The 22982-nt window shown below is 33.7% G+C and overlaps 1 protein-coding gene and 1 long non-coding RNA gene across 2 annotated transcripts in view; both read right to left on the reverse strand.

The window, feature by feature from the left end:
• LOC136831289 (uncharacterized) overlaps positions 1–22982 on the reverse strand; it is a 240168-nt gene that overhangs the window by 107613 nt on the left and 109573 nt on the right. The gene's annotated exons all lie outside the window — the stretch shown is intronic.
• Positions 17340–22982, reverse strand: part of LOC136831642 (uncharacterized) — a 67945-nt gene continuing 62302 nt past the window's right edge. Inside the window, exons 3-4 of the mRNA XM_067092272.1 lie at positions 19839–19885; positions 17340–19061 (exon numbers count right to left, since the gene is read on the reverse strand). Of these exons, the coding sequence (XP_066948373.1) occupies positions 18213–19061; positions 19839–19885 (896 nt within the window). The 3' untranslated portion in view covers positions 17340–18212. The remainder of the gene's footprint in view (positions 19062–19838; positions 19886–22982) is intronic.

The raw sequence follows: 22982 nt of genomic DNA on the forward strand, positions 1-22982 counted from the left end.
AAATATTATTGATTATAATTATATATATATATATATATATATATATATATATATATATATATATATATATATATATATATATATATATATATATATATATATATATATATAATTATATATAATATATATTATCAATAGGAAGGTGATAGTGAGACAAGACCCTTTTTATGTACTTCAAATAATCCCAAGAAATTGTATATTAGACTGTCAAAATGCATATGCAGTTCTTAGCATTCCGTTAATAATTTTATTGTTCTTATTGAATGATAAAGGTTTCTTATGTAAAGTTACTGAAAAACCTTAACCAATTATTGATTTGTATAATATTGAGTCAAGAAACTTAATTGTATACAATAACCAAAAGATTGATAAATGATATTTAATTTTTTTTATTTTGTTCGATATTCTTTCTGTGGTAAATTTGTCACTTATCACATTACAGATTGAATACTAATTAAAGTAAAAAAAAACTGTGCTGGGTGTTATTTATAAATCGGATTAGAAAAGGAAGAGCTCCTTTGCATTTTGTTTAGAAAATAGCAAATTGTACTTTTCCTGTTTTGACTAATGTTCATGGTATCTGAATAATTTATTTTCATTTGAAAATTTAGTAGGACGGTATCGCATGTCAAGATGTGTTAAAGGTGCCTTTGCAAGAAACCCTTTTAAATAAACTTGAAATGGGCCCGTTCGCCGATGAATTAAGATAGATGAGAGTTCACTTCTGGAAAATTCATGTATGACAACAGTCACATCTTAACTGTCCTGCCAACCAAATTCTGAACTCTTAAATGTAATTTTATTAAACGTTAATAACTGGTGAGATTTCACAGAGAATTTCCTAGTCATCTTGATCTCAGAAATTCCCGGCTGATATATTCTACCTAAAATGCTCTGCAACAAGCGCGCTATCTGGAGAATCTTCTCATTTTTTTTAATACAGTACAATCTAATATTTCAACTAAAAATTAAGATATATATGTTACAGAGAATCAGCCAAAAAAGACAAAACAAGGATTGTGATTAGAAATTTATTGACGGATTTTTTTAATATTAGGTACGATCAAATCTAATAGCTACACTGGAAACCTTTTTGATAAAGGAAAAGAGCAATTGTTAAAAGTCATATGTCCCTGTGAGGACCGAATAATTAAGTTACTAAATACAATAACTCCTGGACCTGAATCTTTCTAGCAAATGTCATTTTTAGTCATATTCAAACTTTAACTAAATATTCAAGGCGAGCCAAAATTTGGATAGGTCAGTTTCAAGAACTGAATACCGGCTGTTTTCCCTAATCTGAGCGTATTGAGAATGAAACAAGAATTTCTGAGTTTTTACTACAAATATCAACACTGTTTCCTGGAATTAATCTGCGGGAACCTCAAGAACTTATTTGCTGTATTTATTTTTATCCGCTTATTTATTTTTTTAATTAAAATCCAACTGTTGGCTAGGATATAGGAGTCCATTTTGTAAAGATATGAATGCTGATGATGGTAATCTTGCCAAGTAAACGAACTTGTATAAAGCAGTGTGTATTCAGTAAGATGAGATTTACAGATTCATCTTTAGTTTTAAGCAGACAGAGTTTTTAAATTATGAAAAGCATTATTACTAATGACGTGGAATGAGTATCATCGCTGTATTTCCTCGTCACAGTACAGATTGATATTTAGGATACGTCAGTATTAAGTCCAAGCTTTAAAGTTCCTCTACTTAAGGAAGCTCTTATACAAAGAATTCATTACTGGGTACAATTACAGTGTAAAATTTTGTGTAATTGCACTCGGTAATAAATGTAGATGAATTATTGACAAGCTCTTTGAGATATGGTATATATATATATATATATATATTATATATATATATATATATATATATATATATATATATATATATATATATATATATATATATATATATATATATATATATATATATATATATATATATATATATATATATATATATATATATATATATATATATATATATATATATTGATTATATATAAATGTTATTTTATACCTATATATAATAACATATATTGAACATATTTTTTTTTCACAGGATGTAAGAAATGCCTGAAAGATATCCGTAGTGCAGCAAATATCTTTTGTCGTCAAGTACTGTGTGGTTTGAAATAATGCAAGAGTTCACTTTTAATGCTTCTGGAAACTCAACAAATTTGGTACCCCTCTACAAAACACACACACTGAAAAGGAGTATGGCCTAAACACTTGGCTCAAACTTCGTTAAGAACACTTGGTCCAAACTTAGTTGAAATATTTGTTTCAAAGTTGGTTAAAAAGTAGTCTCATGCTTGAAATTACTTTCCACGAATGTACATCGTATATTACTCAAGCTAATGTTTTAAGTGGAGTCTAATCCTAATTTAGAAGGTCGGAAGAAGGCCTGCTTGTCTGTTCTGTTGAAGCACACTCAAATGCTCTTATATAATTTGGAAATGATGATAGATATAGACGCGCCAGGATTATTGCACAAAAAAAAAAAAAATGCTGTTCTCCATCATTCCTTGGCTATGTCAAAAAGTCCCTGGAAATGTAAACGGTGAGAAAACCCTGAAAGGAGTAGAATTCATTCTACCTCGTCTCGGATCTAACTGGTTCTCATTTGAATTACTGATCCGTATCAATCTGAATTAAGCTTGAAATTACGGACCCTCCTCCTCCTCCTTTGGAAATTTTATGTTTTAGGTTGTTCCGTGAACATTTGAAAGAGCTTTAATTCATTTCCCATTTTTTGACATAATTCATTGTTAACATTGAAAGAGGAAATATTAATATTATCATATTATTGCACTGTCTTTAGTTGATACGTTGAGATACTTGATTTATTGCAGCGTGAAATTAAACTTTTCTCTTATATTTACAAAGAGTAAGAAATTATCATTCATTACTATATCATTCGAACTAGACATTTGTAGTAAAATACGATGACGTTATTCGCTTCATAGGCACCACTTCCTTTATCCGAGTTTTTACTTTCGCTGAATTTATGTCTCTAAGATTGGTTATTTTACCTCATAAAAAACTAGAAAGTGTTGGTTTTTAACGTTTAAATATGTAACCGGATGTTAAGAGGAACTACAAACAGTCTAATCAGAAGAGAATTCAACTTAATTTCCAACTAGAATTTGATTTGTTGATTTACTTCTTATTTAAATATATATTTTTCTAGTCAAATACTAGTTCATTATTACTTCTTTACCATTAAAATATAATATATATATATATATATATATATATAATATATATATATATATATATATATATATATATATATATATATATATATATATATGTTATAATATATATATATATATATATATATATATATATATATATATATATATATATATATATATATACTACAGTAATATGTTTAAATATTTATAAACCATATATATATATATGTATATATATGTATATATATATAAACATATATATATTATCTCCGATGGTATATTTCCTATATTCTCCTCTTTCTTAGAAACGTGTGTGTGTGTGTGTGTGTGTGAGAGAGAGAGAGAGAGAGAGATAGTGTTTTATGGGAGATTCAACACAAACCCCTATATAAAATTAGAATAGAAAATTTCTCCCCTTACCTATAGAGAATCCCATTACGATCAGAAGTTCTGATTCTCATTAAGATTCCCATCACAGGTAAATTACCAGAGGGGAATGAGTGTTCGATGGCCCCAGTTTTTATTTTGATTTCCTGGCGTCGCGGGGCGCTGGGAGTCTGTCGATATGAAGCCTTATGAAAGTAATGAACTTCCGATCAGTCTCATTAGGATTTTACCTTCTCTTGTGTCATCCAGGTTTTTTCCCGTTTCACACCCTTGTGAGTTTGCTTTTCTGACAATTATTTTCTCTTCGAGAGAGGATATGGGGTTGTTTTTTCACTCTTCGCTCAGGTATTCCTGATATCATTGCACGTAGTCCTTATGGCTTGCTCTTTATTCCCCCTTCCGGATAATTATGTCCATCATATTAGTTTAGGGGTGCACTGATTAGTCTAATGTTGCCATCTGCATTGGTAACTGTTTTAAATGTTTGAAATTTGGAAGGTAGATTCTTGAGTTTATGGTATATTACCTCCCTTTCGTTTAAAATTCATAAATTCGTGATATCTGTTTCATTATATTTTTTATATCTTTGATTTAAAAAGGTCTCTAGTAAGTTGATTATACATGGATATAGAAAGGAAGTAGTAAAAAATAATTGTCTGGTCATACCATTTGATTTGCATTTACTAGTCCTATTGAACATACGCCTTTTTTTTTTCCCAAGCACTAATTCAGAACATCCAGGGGAAATAATAGAAGAACAAAGGAATAACTTCAGACATTTGAAATTAGACTAAATTTGGAAACACAGAGGACCATAATAATAGGAAATAAGGTTTATCTCACCTCCGGTGTCATTCTCTCTCTCTCTCTCTCTCTCTCTCTCTCTCTCTCTCTCTCTCTGTTCTGTTGTAAAACGAATCAAAGTTTTCTAGGAATATCACTAAATGAACTGCTTTAAAAGGTGTTATTTCTTGTGTAACGGAATTAAATGATCTCCATTTGTTCATTATTGTTATTAGTATGTGGTAAAAATTCAAAAGTCATATCCTTTTAAGGTTTAGTTTGGTTTCCCTTTTATATGCTTATATTATTATTTTCATTGTGACTTTTTTATAATATTGTTACCATAGCTATTTCTTATATTTATAAATGTAGATGCCGTTTCATATATCAACTAGTAACACCAAACTGTTCCAGCACTGTCGTTTAACTGAGTAATGAGCCCTTTTGAGCGCACTGTATGTGAGAGCATTCCTTGATGGGCGGAAACAATCATTACTTTATTTCAGCGTGGAATAACTATTATACTCTTGAATGGTCATTCTTCCTATAATCAGGCAACATACAATTTCTGTTTTCTCCCGCGGTGAGAGAGAGAGAGAGAGAGAGAGAGAGAGAGAGAGAGAGAGAGAGAGAGAGAGAGAGAGAGAGAATAGTAAAAAAAAGTGTCTTTAACCGAAGAGTAGTGATACTCTTTTGTCTTTACAGGATCTAAACTAACTTTGACATATGAAAGCCAATAATTCATTGAATAGATAATTGATTAATAAGGCATGTGAAAATTAAGTAGAGGAAAACATATATGAGAAACTTTGCTTACAAAGATCAGTGCAAGAAGGCAAATGGGAATGATTAATAGTCTTGGTGAAAAGGAACAAAATATCTTGTTTTTCTTCCGAACTGAAGTAGTGCAGGTGTGCTGCCTTTAATAGAAGATTATCGGAATTCCATATTTCATAATTTTGAAGAAAAAATAAACAGGATTTAAAGGCCGCAAATTCTTAAGAATATTCTCTCAGTAACTTCGTTTGCTTTTATTCCTTTTATTATCATTATTCTTATTCTCCGGCATTCGGGCATTTATGTATGCAGTAGAAGTATTCCTGTGGAATAATAATTGAGTAGTGATGGTTTAATAACAATGTAATCATCATTGTCACTCTAGGTCCAAATATTTCCCATACAAGGTACCGTTTACCTTCCCACTTCTTGAGTGTCTTCCATCCAACCTTTTTTTTGTGGACCCTTATTGCGGTTCTAGAACTCTTTATGTTTTTCCTTATCATCCGCCTACTCTGTGTCTGCAGATTATCTGCAAACACAATTTCCCTTCAACTTACAACACCATTTTTTTCATCCGGTTTGATTTTATAAAAGAGAAAATAATTGCTGCTGCAAAGATGGAATCTCTGGGACTGATATTTCATACTCTCTCTTAGTCATGTATCTTATCCGATATTTTATCCACATTATGCGTTATGATGTTCTCTCTCACTTCATATTGTTTACTAGCCGAGAGAGAGAGAGAGAGAGAGAGAGAGAGAGAGAGAGAGAGAGAGAGAGAGAGAGAGAGAGAGAGAGATGTGATGTCTCAACCATAATTTCATTTGTCTCTCTCTCCTGGAAATGCTGTCATCCTGTTTCCAATGTTGTCGAGCTTGTCAGACATTTCCGGACCTTTTCTTCTTCCGCAGGGCTAGAATTCTATTAGCAGCTTCAGTGACTGTCGTAACATTTGTTGTTTTAAGTAACTAAAGAGGAGTAAAAGGTTTCTTGAAGCTATGAGTTATGTTTCAGTTATATAATTTCACAAAATAATGAGCACGTGTCATTGACCATCTAGGCCGTGGAAAATTTATTCCTACTTATTGAAGAACAGAATTAAATGATAGTGTCGATTGGTACTTTAATTTAAATTCTCTTGAATGTTTATCAAAAGAGTAAATAGTAATTTATACACACACACACACATACACACACACACACACACACACACACACACACACACATATATATATATATATATATATATATATATATATATATATATATATATATATATATATATATATATATATATATATATATATATATACTCATAAATATGTAATTGAATAACTTTGAATAACACAATGCCCTCTTGACTTCTCGAATTCCTCTCACCTTTTCGATACGATTGGCACTACAAACCCTAAGAACAAAATGGAAGAATATAAAGGAATTCTAACGTTCGTGGCAGGAATCGAACTGGAGCCTCAGGAACGAGATCATGGTTACATATCTAGCAAAAAGTGACCAATTGATCATATATATATATATATATATATATATATATATATATATATATATATATATATATATATATATATATATATTATATCATCATATATATATAAATATGTGGATATATAAATAAATTTATGACTATCGTATCATAAATATATTTATATTCCACACATATATATATATATATATATATATATATTCACTAGAAGGGATAATTCGATATGAAATGTTGTCATTGGGTCATTGCTGAGTCGGGATGTGGGAAAACTATGGTATGCAAGCAGTTATATGCCCAGGTAATTATATGCAGTTGCTCTCAGGTTCCATATATTTAGATTATATAGTGGGTAACGCCCTATTTCCACCTGAGATACCTGGGTTCGATCCCGACGTGAGTCATAAATATATATATATATATATATATATATATATATATATATATATATATATATATATATATATATATATATATATATATATATATATATTCGTCAAAGCAATTGTTTTAGTGGCCTCAATAAGTTTCTTGCAGGTATCTTCATACCGTCTGAGTTTTTCCGATTCTCGATGCGTCAATTTCTGGTGAAAAATACGTAGACTTCCTTCTTCCATTTATTGGTTTTTGTCGCGGCAGCTGTTTCGCCAATCTGTGGTATTATCGAGAGATTACTGACTTACAATCTGGCCTTTCGACCTATTTGTATCATCATGTGGAGAGAATGACCTCTGATAGCATTAAATCATTGAATCATTCTTTTATACCACTCGAATGCTTACATACAGACAGATTTTTGTGGAAGTAGACGCAAGTATAACTTGCCGTACCATTTCGATGAAAAAACAAAAGCTAAATATAGGACGAACTGCAAAAAGACTAAACAGCAATATTGAGAGATTTTAAAATACAAAAACATTTGCCATTTATAGATATTTACCCATAGTAGTATATGAAAAGCTGTGCACAGTTATTTAGGTTTTTCTGTCATAATTATTTTTAAAGCAATAAATTATTTTTTTGCATAATCTGATGGTAAAAAAATTATGATTGTAGGAGAGGTTAGTAGGTTATTTATGTTAACAGTGAAATATCTATTCGAAATGAACTCTTAACAACCGCAAATTAAATATTTCTGTAAAAATGTAGGCATATAAACACTAATATGTGTATATATATATATATAGTATATATATATATATATATATATATATATATATATATATATATATATCTTAAGACCCTGTTTGGGCATACATATATATATATCTTTTATATATATATCTAATTAAACTTTAGGTATGCTCAGTGATGTACACAGGTAATGGCAGACAATGGTCAATGGAAAATAAAACACTCAGGAAAACTCAATAATATTTATTAACAACAAAAAAACACCAACACCAGTCAATTTTTGTCAAGTACCTAGGACTCACACTAGTCCTTAATTTATCCCATTGGGATAACCTAACAGCTAAAGATTTGCTAAACCCTAACAGAAATGATAATAAAAGAAGAGATGCACAAATAAAAAAAAAAACTGAAAAAATAATGTGTTTTTCAGAGGTTGCAGACCCAAACTTAATACCAATAAATACCTATATCTAATAATGGAGGAAAGAAGGAAAAGGTCTTAAAAGATATATAAAACTTAAATTCCTACCTACAAATTACAATCTAAACACACACCGACTAATACTAAATATAGAATTATCGTAACAATATACGTATATATATATATATATAAACTTAAAGATAGTAAAATAGAATTATAATTACACAGTTCAAACCTCCTCACTCAGAGACGAAAATTACGTGATCCAAAATAAACTTATCGCCTATATATATAGGCCGTGTTCTCAACACAACTGGACTCAGCTAACAGGAGAGGGGACGAAAACACAGGTAATATAGATGAGGGGGGAAGCTGGTGGCGAGCTTGCCCGGCCAACACAAAAACAGACTCCTACCTGGTGCTTTTCTCCCTACTTGCCACCTCAGCAGGCAGATTGCTCCTTCAACTGCAGCTAATAATACCGTCCAATAAAATTATCATGACAAAGCTGCTCAAAACTCCACAATATAAATACCGGGAAAAAGCGACGTTAAAAACTCCTGGATAAGGATATCCAACCAAGGTGGCAGCATGACAAAGTCAGAGGTGACAAAAAACAGCTGCGACAGCTACGAGAGATAAAGACGTCGAGGTGACAGAACTGTACCTGTGAAGGGCAGTTTTTTAAAAACAATTTCTGGTTTCAAGTTTGTAATCCACTAAACGCCAACTGCAGATGTTTGGAAGCAAAGCATGATCCCTTATGTTGGAACCGTTCAGACAAAACACCGTCCTCAATCGTCACCACACGGGAGTCGCACCACTCTCGAGAAAAGGTAAACAAAAGACCACAATCGTTAATACGATAGTTCAAACACTTTAACAGCGGGGAGGAGGCGCAAACTAACAAACCAAAACAAAGCTTTCCATAAACTGCCTTAAAAATACGTCCTTACATATTAATTCCTTAAAACTAATACACTTAATACTAGATTACTTGATATTGCAAAATTGAATAAGTGAAACTCTTATATTTACGTTAACTCTAATACCTTCCTCCCACGGAGAAAAAAAAAAAATTTACAAAATTTTTTTTTTTAAATAATATCGTGAAACTGGAAATAAACACTAAAGTTAAACTAGGAAACAAGAACACAGACCCTGAAAAAAAATAAACAAATTCATTATACAACAGACCTAAATAAACAACAGAACAGGACTAAAGTTAATGGCCTAAAATAAAACTAGATTTATACACTAAACTTAAAAAAGAGGATAATGCAAAGGCTTGTGAGATAAATAACTGACTAAACCTAAAATAAAAGAACAACAATATAATAATGCGTACCACCAGTAAATAGTGCTCTCAAAACAAAGTCACCACTCATTGACCAGCCTGTATTATTAAAAATCTAAAAAATGCCATGCTTGTTAGTCTATCAGACTCGTGAGCCCGTGACCTGGCAAATGTTAAATTATTCTGAAAACATAAATATTAGTCAAACGAAAATAAAGACCAAAACCTTAATAGATTAACCTTAACACAGTCTCAGGTCACCACTCATACACCAGCCTGAAGATACCTAAAAAGGCTGTGTTGTGCTACAGCCCGTGAGCCATGACCTATCAAGCTATGTGCGACAACAAGAAAGTTTAAAAACAGATCGGATCAACCTTCACACAATGCATCTAAACATAAACGTTCAACCAGAACAACCATTAAAACGAGTCACAAAACTCAAGAAAACAAACTTACAAATTTTAAACTAAAGAAATTCTGTTGCACACATATCAACTAACAATATACCAAAAACTGTTTTTATACAAACCCACAGGAGCAAAATAGCAGGTCAGCGTACGAGGAGGGGAAGGCAAACATTTCAAATTCGTGAGAGCGTCAGGAATCTTTTTTCAGACCCCTTTATATGTTTAATAACCAGCTTGAATTCCTGAAGCAAGAGAGCCCAACGGGCCGTACAAGATCCTCTGATTGGCTCCTTTCATACGTTCAATGAAAACAAGCGGATTATTCGGTCCAGATCTCTAGAAATCGAAAAATTAGTCTTCTAGGTTTGTAATGCATCAGGGTACGGACCAAATTCAAGAGCTTCTTTCTCTATGGTTGATTACCATTTTCAAACTGTTTCAACTTTTGGCTAAAATAAGATATAGGGTGTACCAACACCTTCATCATCCCTTTGGAAAGGACACCACCAATGCCAATGTCACTGGCATCAATTTGAGAATATTATATAAGGTTTCTGAAAATCTGGGGAAGTCAAAATAGGTTTAGAAATTAGAACTGTTTTAAGTGCTAGGCCTAAAAGCTTTGGATTGATTAGACCAACAAAACTTGACCCTTCTCTAAAAATTTAGTAAGAGGCTGAGCAAGGTCTGAGAAATTTCATAGGAACCTCCTGTAACAAGTAACCAAAACAAACCAAGAACTCTTCTCACCTCTCTAATATTACCTGGCCTCTTCAAATTAATAATAGCCTCGATTAGCTTGTTTGGAACCTGACCCAAACCAACCTCGTGAGTTTTCTCTAACAAACCTTAGCCTTGGAAAATTCAACTTGGCTAAATTAATAACAAACCAGCAGACCTAAGGGCCTCAAATACCTTACGTCAATCTTACCAAATTGTTAATAACACCAGTCATTACTATATTGGTGGCAAATCATCAATATAAATTTCAGTTCCTTCTAAACCACAAATGACCCTATTCAGGAGAGCCTCTGAAAAATCGGCATACGCTGCATTTTTATCCAATGGCATCACCCTCATTCATATAAACCAAAATTTAACAAATGCAGAGATCTCACGGGCTCGATCAGATAACAAACCTGCCAATAACCCTTCAGCAAATCGAGCTTAGTAATAAATTTGGCAGATCCTATCTGGTCGAGGCAATCATCTATATTTGAGAACAAAGGAAATGAGTCATTCTTTGTGTGAGCATTAACCTTCCGATAGTCCACACACATGCGGAACTTACCGTCAGCCTTTTAACTAGAACTATAGGGGAGCTCCAAGGACTAACGGATGATTGAATGAGGTCGTGCTCCAACATATACTTAATCTCCTTATCGACTATATCCCTTTTCACTGGATTCAACCGATAAGGACTTTGTTTAACTTTCGGGGCACTACCTACATCCACATCATGCTGTAGGAAATTAGTATACCAGGGGAATCCTGGAATAAATCTGGAAAGGAATAAATTAAATTAAGTATATCCTGTCTCTGATTAACATCTAAGTGTTCCAGACCTTCCTGCAAAACTTCTAAATTTTGTACATTAGCAAAAGAGCATCTGAAGATACATGACACACTAAATCATCTGAAACCTCAGGAGGAAGTTCCTCAGTCACAGATCCTGGCTCATAAACAACTGCCAGAGGATCAACACTCTTACAGTGATATGGTTTTAGCCTATTAATATGAAAAATTTTACACTTCCTGCTTGAACCCTGGAGTATATACTGAATAGAATTCAATTTCGTAATTGACCTCAGACAATTTCCTCAATACCTTCCATGGACCCTTATACCTTGGTTCAAGAAAATTGTCCGGTTCCATACTCAAAACCAAAACCAGTTCTCCGGGCTCAAAGGAAAACGAGCTTTGAAGCCTGTCAAAATTAGTTTTCATTACCATCTGGGAATAACTCAAATTATCACGTGCAAACTTCCACGCACTAAATAACCTCTTCTAATCCTCCACAAACTCTCTGGAATTTTGACATCTCCCCTTCGATCGGACACTAGCTTCTGGAACAAAAATTTCTAATGGACCACATGTTTATGTCCGAATACCAGCTCGAAGGAGCTACACCTGTTGAGGCATTAGGATGATTCCTCAGAGCAAAGAGGGCAAATGGGGAGTGCCTTATCCCATTCATTACCATGTTCATAACAATGTTTCTTCAGAATGGATTTGAGTGTCTGGTGAAACCTCTCCACCACTCCTTGACTCTCCGGATGATAAGAGTACGCTGGTAATGTGCTGAATGGCCAGTTCAGCACATTTACCCCTAAATACCTTACTCGTGAAATTCGTACCACAATCGGTCTGAATAACCCGAGGAGACCATACCTGGAAAAGAAATCCATTAATTTTTCAAAAAACTATTTTAGAGGTTATTCGTCTCATAATAAAGCTTCAGGAAACCTAGAGGCTCTATCCATAATTGTTAATAAATAAACATAACCAGATTTAGTTTTGGGTAAGGGACCAACCACATCTATCACCAATTCCGAGAACGGTTCTCCTATGGCAGGAATAGGATTTAAAGGGGCTTTGGGAATAACTTGATTAGGTTTTCCCATAACCTGACAAACCTCACATTCCTTTACGAATTGCTTCACAGATGATTTCAAACCAGGCCACCAAAAATATTGTGCCAACATTCGAAAAACTTTTCCACACACAAAATGACCTGAAAAGAAATTATCGTGAAAGGAGACTCATTACTGATTCACGGAACTGAGAAGGGACTACGATTTGCTCAATCCGAGACGTCTTGCTCAGATCATCAGTGGGTGGTCGACTAATCCTGCATAACAAATCTTTAATTAGGCAAAACCAGAGGTTGGTCAAATCATCAACATCACCTAAATGAAAGTCAAACTCTCTTTTCTGGGCTTCAATAAAAGCTAAACGGTCCCAATCAGATTTCAAAACACTAACAATATCATTATTACTACTACTATCTACTGACCCATCCCTTTCTATATCTACTTCTAATCTACTAATCATCAAGTCATCATCATCATTAATTAAATCCGCAGCTCTTGCTGCAGCACGGGTTGTGACAGCTACAGGACTGGCATGAATGGACAATATAGTTCAAATAATTCTTGCTGACCTTCTTGCTATTGAGCATATCATTGCCCAAAATACCATCAATACCAGGGATGGGGAGACTATCGACAACGACCAACTCGGTAACACTATCGTTTCCAGGAAAAGATAACCTGACATCCACCAACGGGTTCAGAAACAACAGTGTTCAAAAACCCTCCCAGAACAACGTAATTACCTGAACACACTTTTAAACCATTTGGGGTCTCACTCAATACCAGAGACCTAGCTGAACCAGTGTCCCTCAAAAACTTTACCTTGATAGTTTTAGATCCATGAATTATTTTACCTGGCCACACATACTTGTCAAATTGAAGTCACAACTTATTGCTAGGAGATGAACTACTGCTACTATCAACAACACTGACTGCTAACAACTACTGTCTTCTCAGCCTTATTATCATTAGAACTAGACCTGTTGGAAATTAAAGAAATTGGGTTTTTGTCCATTCCTCTGGAGATACCTCCTATCAAGGCATTACACTGGTTCTGGAAATGACCAGGTTTGTCACACTTGGAAACAGGTTCCTCTATAGTTTTGCCTCTATTATCATTATTATTGTTATTATTATTCACCTACCTCTGTTAACAAAGACCCGAAGAAGGAAGCCCTCCTGAGACTCACCAATACTCCTATTACCTGGAAAAGAATTGTTATCCACAACTTTGGGAATATTGAAGGAAGACTCCAAGAAATTTCTCCTCTCCTTCCATTACTGTTAACCCGCGAAGAGGGATTATTCAAAACTTTATAACCAAAGTTACTATTTCCAGCACGATGCACTAACACATATTCATCCGCCAACTGATCGGCACTACTCAATTTCACTTGACCTCCTCAAGGTGGACCCTCAACTCCCTACTACAGGCCTTTTTGAACTCTTCAAGGAGCAACAATTCCCTCAATGCAGCGAAAGAAACTACCTGACGGCTCTTCAGCCAGTCATCGAACTGTTCTTCCTTGACCCGAGCAAACTCAACAAAGGTCTGAGAAGGGTGTTTAGGATAGTTCGAAACTTGAGCTGTAGGCCTCGGGACCAAGTCATAAGATTTGAGAATTAAAGATTTAACCTTTTGGTAGTCCAGAGCAATTCCTTCCTCCAAGGCATTGTACACCCTGATTGAATCATTGTTTATTAAAAACTATTGCCTTACCCACCAACCTACACTGTATCAACACTGTCCACATCTCGGTGGGCCAGGACAACCGGGTGGCGACACGTTCAAATGCCTTTCCGGGACATTCTTTTTCAAAGACAGGCACCAATTTTAGTGCCATACCTAAATTAAATTTATCATTATAAGTACTCTTGTTTAACTGACCATATTTGACCCCTGCAGCTTAATATTTCCACATTTATTTTTTGCCATCTCCAACTCGTGACGCCTCATCCTCTCGTTCTCCTCAAACTCTATTTTCTTCAACTCAATCCTTTTACAAATTAATTTATATTCCACCTCCTCCTCAGACGCTCCCAAAATATGATCAGTTTTGAGAGGTTCAACTGGAGCAGGATTTGGGGGGAGGCAAAAAGGATTAGTAGATACATTAGACCTAGGTAAATTGGCTTTCTGGACCTTCATAAATAATACCAGTAACTTAGGAGGATCCTCAAACAAAGTCAAACCTGCTCTCATACTCAACTTGTCCTTTTGTGTCCTCAGAACCATCACTAAACAGACTATAACTTGTCCTCCTCAGAACCATCACTAAACAGACTACCTTCACCATCACTTTCCTCTCCACTAACCAAATGCTCCGCTTATATAAGAAATCCTATCCCTAACCACCACCAATAATTCCTTCTTAATATAGAGATTTCTTGTAAACAAAATACTCTAACCACTGGGCACAAGATACCAAATGTTTTTACTTAAAATAGACAAATACTTTATACAGTCAGCTGACCCCAAAAATTCAGCTGGATCAAATAAAACTCTTCCATCTTAACAAAACAAAGAAATCAGGGAGAAAACTACACAAAACTACAAAATAATAAATATTACAAAGATCACCCAAACGTCGCTCCACAGACCAGAACCACCAAGTACCCTGAGCAATCTATCCTGTCACGGTTTTGGATCTTAAGACCCTGTTTGGGCCTTCATTGGTGCAGGTCTTTTGTGCACTCTAATTAAACTTTAGGTATGCTCAGTGATGTACACAGGTAACTGATGTTCAGACAATGGTCAATGGAAAACGAAAACACTCAGGAAAACTCAATAATATTTATTAACAAGCAAAAAAAACAAAAAGGAAGTCAATTTTGCAAGTACCTTGGACTCACACTAGTCCTTAATTTATCCCGTGGGATAACCTAACAGCTAAAGAGCTAAACCCTAAACAGAAATGATAATAAAAGAAGAGATGCAAAATAAAAAAAAATGAAAAATAATGTGTTTTCAGGGTTGTCCAGACCCAAACTTAATACCAATAAATACCTATATCTAATAATGGAGGAAAGAAGGAAAAGGTCGAAAAGACCACTTCAATTCCTACCTACAAATTACAATCTAAACACACACATCCTAATACTAAATATAGAATTATCGTAACAATATAACGTATATATATATATATATAAACTTAAAGATAGTAAAATATCAATTATAATTACACAGTTCAAACCTCCTCACTCAGAGACAAAAGCCGTGATCCAAAATAAACTTATCGCTTTATTTACGAATGTACCTGTAACAGACTTATGGGAGGCCGTGTTCTCAACACAACTGGACTCAGCTAACAGGAGAGGGACGAACACACAGGTAACCACAGATGAGGGGAAGCTGGTGGCGAGCTGCCCAGCCAACACAAAAACAGACTCCTACCTGGTGCTTTTCTCCCTGTTCTTACTCGCCACCTCACGAGCCAGATTGCTCCTTCAACTGCAGCTTATAAGGGCGTCCTGAAATTATCATAGAAAGCTGCTCAAAACTCCGGGAGTACCGGGAAAAAGGACGGCACATTTGCACTCCTTGGACAAGGATATCCACCAAGGTTTTAGCTTTCAGCAATTCACAAAGTCGCAATTGACAAAGACACGCTGCAACAATTGCTTTTTTAGATATTTTACAAGACGTCGCAGGTGACAGAACTGTACCTGCGAAGGTTTCAGCTTCAAAAACAATTTCTGGTTTCAAGGAGTAATCCACTAAACGCCAACTGCAGATGTTTCAGGAAGCAAACCATACGGCCCATTAACTCTAGTTCAGACAAAACACCGTCCTCAATCGTCACCACACGGGAGTCGCACCACTCTTCAAGAAACATGTAAACAAAAGACCACAATCGTTAATACGATAGTTCAAACACTTTAACGAGCTTCCTTTTAGGCGCAAACTAACGAAACCAAAACAAAGCTTTCCATAAACTGCCTTAAAAATACGTCCTTACATATTAAAATTCAAAACTAATACACTTAATACTAGATTACTTGATATTGCAAAATTGAATAAGTTAAACTCTTATATTATTTATTAACTCTAATAATATATATATAATATATATAATATATATATATATATATATATATATATATATATATATATATAATATATATATATATATATATATATATTACACACACTCAACACACGCCAGTCATGAGACTTGTCCAGTTACAAGTGAGGTCATTGTAGATGGAATCTCTCTATTAAATTCCCATTGTACACTTTTATGATCAGCTAGTAAATTAGGAAATGGTAGCGACTTGACTTAATGAAACATTGTTTAGGAAACAAAGAAGGGCATGAGACTAGCAGCCCCATACAAATACATTTTGGGGAACTCGGAACTGCTAACACATTCTTGGCCAGTCCTTCCAAGGGAATAGATTTATAAGATATATATATATATTCATATATATAATATATATATATTTTAATATATATTTATATTGTATATTTTAATATTTGTATATAATTTATATATATACTAATTAGGTATATACACATACTATGCATACACCTTCATACATAGATGTGCCTTTCTGTATAGTATGTATTTAATATCAGCCTCATGTGAACAACATAGATCTGTCAACGTGTTTACTCAGAAGCCACTCGGACTGTGATAAATGAAGTTTCGCAAGAAATCTATAATCTATAAAGCTGAACGTTTTAAATATACTTGAAAATGAAATAAAACATAAATGATAACGCATGTTTAATGTTTTCCTATTATCAATAACATTTCCAGTGATTTTCGAGGTATGCTGATCCGTACCTATTTAATTTTGTTTTCTTAAATGAAAAATTGGTTAAAAGTTGGAAGATTTAATGCAGTGTGTATAAATGCAAACATTTGTGACATTAAATACAAGCAATAGGAAGCACTTTCTCCGAAATTTAAAATTACTTTACATATTCTAATAACTCGAAAAATGATATCCCTATTCATTAAAATGGGGTTACAGTGAACTTTATTTGATTTTACTGAACAGTCTTGAAAAAATGAGATATGAAAATTGTTTCTGGATTTTAGGGGATTATAACTGTTATTACAAAGGTATATACAAGATGCAAGTGACTCTTTGTTATTAGGTGGTAGACATACTACTGATGATTCGTAGGTGTAGGTGTATGAGACTGGTGAAGCTTCCAGAAATGAAAATATGTACCTTGTTCGACTTGCGTTTATGTTAATGCGTTACGGAGTGACTTTATGATTTTCTCTCGTCGTCTTTAATAATGAGTAGCTGAACTCACACCAGGGTTCGTGATATATTGGTGAAGGTCCTTTCCATTATGTTCACAGTAGGTGTCTTATATTTTCGTATCTGCTGACGGTCGCTAATTTAAGTTATCCAGTGGGCAAATACTTCACAAATAATACCATAAAAGGTCATATGAGACGTTGCCATTCAATGTAAAAAGGTTTATGCGTTAAAAGGACTACTAGTAATTTACTGAATGTATTTGTATATGGGATGACAACTCATCATAGACAAGTAGTGCAAGGGAACAATTCAATTTCCTTTACATGAAACCTACTTACTTCACAGCAACTGGTTCAGATTTTGTTAAATCTAGATAACTAAACAAGAAACATTTTTCAACAAATAAAAGTAATATATTCGTAAAGGGATGGTAAACCAGGAATAAAAATTTGTATCAAGTGTTTAACTGTATATTCAGAATAAGAATTCAAGAAAATCTGCTAAAATCTTATTGAAATTTTCAGGCATTTCCATACTGAGAGAATGAACATTATTCCAAATATAGCCGCTGGAATTTCTTGACAGAGCAAACGACTGAGATGGAAGGTCATAATGTGCTTCACTTGATGTTTTTAATCTTTTCACTTTTTCTGTACCCATGATATAACCCGTAACTTTGGCACTCCAATTAGAAGGCAGCTCAGACCGCTGGAATATCTCCTCTAACAATCCGTCTAAGACAGAAGGGGTCTTGTAAGGAGGCACTGCTTTCTCAGTGCTGTCCCCATTTTCACTTTCCCCTTCCTCAAAGATAATGAAATTAGTGTATTTATCGTAGCTGTTGATAACGCCATTCCTTTGGACGTGCCAAGTGATGGATGCGCCACTGTCCTTTTGTGTGGTATGCAGGGTTTCGTTCTCACTAAACTTACCGCTTTCACTGGATTTGAATTCCAGTTGCCCCATTCCAGATCCGTCGGTACTGGACAGCGTGATGAGAGTAGCGTTCATCAGTAATACCTTACTGTTTATCTTCTTCGTCCACTGGGCCATTTTCTTGTCTCCGGTTAATTGAACGTTGTAGTATGTTGGGACTATAAGAGTAATGTTATCTGATGTCACATTAAACTTCTCAATTGTATACGCAGAAACGCTGGCATTATTGCCAACAACTTTCCACAGAGAGTATCCGAATCGATTCCAGTTGCCAAAGGCAGAACCATTGAAGGCTCCTGTCTCATTGGAACGGACGTCGTAAAGGGACATATCAGGGTTCTTCAGCCACTCCGCTCTCTCGAATTCGTTCCCCAGGTTTTGCCAGTCCTAGTGGAAGATGAGAAATAGTTCATTGTAAAAAATTAAATAACTTTGCTCTAAATTTGTCGATGATTCATAATCACGTTTATAGTGAAGAATCGCGCTCTTTCTAAAATTCTGTTTTTATTGCTAGATCACTTGGAATTAGGCAAAAAATTTACTTATTTTCAAAATTCTACAGGTACTGAGTTCAGAGATCAGATAATTACTTAAAAATAAAATCCTCAAATCTAAGTTCCCTTAGGCGTCACAGGTAGACTATGCTGTACATGTACAGAATTATTTTGTTTTCTTCGTGGACGTTCTGTCTTTTTGGAGTGGGTGGGGAGTAGGGAGGGAGACGGGTGTTCACACCTTGTTTCTTATTGTTTTTCTGTCCATAAGTTACCCTTACATTACTCTTTTCTGGTTGCCTGTATTGCTGGTATCTTCATAACAAGGTTAGTTTCGGAAGGGCACTCCTCTGCAGTGGGAGTGACATTCTGGGCTCACAAGGTATGGAAGTGAGCAAAATGTGCGAAATAATAAAGATTCTCGGGCAAAAGGGGACAATTGAAAATCATCTATGACAGATGAACATCTTCCTAAAAAACGTAAAATTCACTACCATAAACTGGACATGTTATTAGCTGTTACTATGTGGTCGCAGACATTCTATGTAATAGCAGTCATATTTTTATCTCCAAATGGTCGTCGTTGAATTAGATAAATATTTTAAGAAAACTTATACCAATACCAATATATATTAAGAGAACTTGCTTGCTGGCATTTTAATGCTTTTACCTTGAAGTATAGATCAGCTTCATCGTGGACTGGATTGTCTGCATAACCTGAAAATGAAGAAAAAAACGAAGTCTTTAGGAATATTATTTGGATTAGTTGACGGTAAAGTGACCGGAAAGAGGGAAATTTTCTATAATTATAAATTATATATGTATATATGTACATATATACAGTATATATATTTATAATTATATATGTATATATACATATATGTGTGTGTAATATACTGCCCATAATAATATATATATATATATATATATATATATATATATATATATATATATATATATATATATATATATATATATATATATATATATATATATATATATATATGTGTATGTGTATAATTATATATATATGTATATATGGTATGTGTATAATCATATATATATATATTATATATATATATATATATATATATATATATATATATATAATTTTATATAATTTTTCTGATATTAATCATAAGGCCATTTGTTGGATATATCTAGCAAAGAAATTTTAAAATCTATGACATTTTCATACATACATGAGAGTTAGCAACTAAGCCAGTTGTCCTGAAATTGTGAGTTGGAAAGATGTGATTATTTTATAAAATGTCCTCAGGACCTTACCATTTCTTTCCATATTAAAGACTATGGAAATCTTAACATTTTATGTCGCGTAACTTCGTGTGTTCGATGGCAGTGGATTGGCAAAGCGGAAAAAGATGACGTCAGTGTTATGTATAATGACATATATATTGATGAGTGCTAAATGCCACTTAATATAAGGTACTTTTTTTATAATGAAAATGACTCGCAGGATTGAAAGATATTTAACTACATTTTAAATCGACAACACAGCTGGAAAACGGGAATTCATGTTTGTAATATCTAAGCCAACATCTAAATGTTTTACATCAAAGTCTTTTATCTTTCGTTATTATTTTCCATCCATGCTTTAATTATTTGCAACAGACATAATGTTAATGTTTTAAGCAAAATATAAATGAAGACGTATTAATGCAAATTATTTTAGTAAATAATATTGCTTTAATACCAGTATTTATGAAAAAGCGTTTGATTTATATGATAATATAAGCCAAATTCCAAATCACATTTACCGCAGTAAAAATTAATTAGGAATCGAACAAGGAAATTGGAATGACTCTGAGGAAATTAAAACCAGAGGAAAGAATACTGAACACGAGGCCAGTAATTATGAAATCTTCATTATCTTGCCCTGTCAATTTACCTGTAAGAAATTGGACGTACTATTGACCGGTAGGTTGCCAGCGTGATATTAAAGTTTTCAAGCTTACTGATAGCTGCTGTAGCATTTTTTATAAAGTAAACAAGAACCTAGACCTCATGTAGCAGTTAGGTTGTAAATAGATGATAAATTATACTGTATAAAAATCAGGATTTAATGAAATCTTAAAAAGTATAATAAGAAATTTATGTTTAATCTGCATATTCAGGAGGAATTTTCGTACAGAACGCTACAGACACTCCTGTATTTTTTATTATCTGTATACCAAAGTGTTAGGAAGAATGCTCTTTCTTTGTTACCTAGTGAATTACGGTGTTTGATTCTTATCAGCGATTGTCTGATAAACGTTCCACTTAGACAAAAAAGATGTTTCTTTTCCCAGAGGTACAAGTTATTTTCCCATGATTTCAAGTGATTTTGCAAGATACTTGGAAAACATTCAGACGTAATTCAGTGTCTTGGGGAATATGGTTTACTTTGGTATGACTTGCCAACTTTTGGTTACTACTGAATCTTATAACGAGATTTTAGTCCTAATTCTACTGTAGAATACGAATTGCTTGGACAGCCCTCGACCCCAGTAAAAGTAGATACTGGGAAAATGCAAGTAACATTTGTCTAGCTGTTTTTATTCAGAACTCACGATATTATACCATATTTCCAGTATGTTACTCTACAGTCTATAATTGTACTTTCATGTTCACGCGTTCCCCAGCTTTTATTTTGACTGCTGATATTAGCTTGAAAAGCAAGTGCGGAAAACTTATAAATCGTCGGACATTTCATACATCTGCTCACGCTTCCTGGATATTCAGGCTCTTAAATGTCTACCCGACCTTTGCTCAATCTAGCCAGCATTCTTTCATCCTCATCTCCTCCTTATTCCCCTCTATTTCAACCACTCCTGTACGTGACCAAACCGCTTCAAATGCCTGCTAGCATCAATGTGGTTATGGTAGGCTTTTCTGGTCCGGGTATCCTAGCGTTTACCTCGTCTCCCTCGTATCTCTGCTTTTCACTACATTTAACCCGCGTTTTTTCTTATATAGTTTATGTTTTTTTTTTGTTTTTCCTGGAAGGTATCCACTTTTCACCTGGTTAAGGTATCATGTTTAACAATTCCTGCGTAATAAGAGATGCTTATTTCATTGCAATTAAATTTGTGTTCTCTTCGAAACCTCGAAAGCTTCCGGGAAACAATTGCTGCCTTCTTTGATTCACGGAGTTTGTGGTTCACTTCTTTCCTTATTGTGCCTTCATTAATTACAGATGCGTTTGCAGTTCAGTTAAATGTACAAGTGCATTTCAATATTCCTAAGAAAAAAAAAATGTATATTTTCCTGTGTGGAATACAATTGAGTATAAATATATATATATATATATATATATATATATATATATATATATATATATATATATATATATATATATATATATATATTTTTTTATAAATATTTACGTGTTCGTGTGTTAGGGATAATGTATCAGCCTGATCAAGACAGAAATTGATTTGACCCATGCTGGGAGCATATTATATTCCGTTGAAAAAGATAGAAGTGATTTGTTTTTTTTTCCCCTGTGTAAGATTCCCATATCAACATAAAAATAATGGTTAAGTCCTTTTCTTTCTACCTATCTCTTGGCGAATGTTTTGAAAACAGAAATTTAACCTATGTTAACTGTACTTAGAAATTACGAATAGGATAGCATTGAGGGACCACACGTCCGACGAAGGCATAAATTTCTTTGTCTATTATTCTATTAGTGAAGTTAACAATTGAAAAGTTCCAGCGATCATTGGACAAAATTTAAAAAGATGCCTTTGTTCAAATGGTTCGTGAATGGTTATATCTTTAAATGAACTGAAATTCTTTTGTTTAATCCCCA

This window comes from Macrobrachium rosenbergii, chromosome 48 (assembly GCF_040412425.1).
Source record: "Macrobrachium rosenbergii isolate ZJJX-2024 chromosome 48, ASM4041242v1, whole genome shotgun sequence".
In the NCBI taxonomy this organism is placed as follows: Eukaryota; Metazoa; Arthropoda; class Malacostraca; order Decapoda; family Palaemonidae; genus Macrobrachium; species Macrobrachium rosenbergii.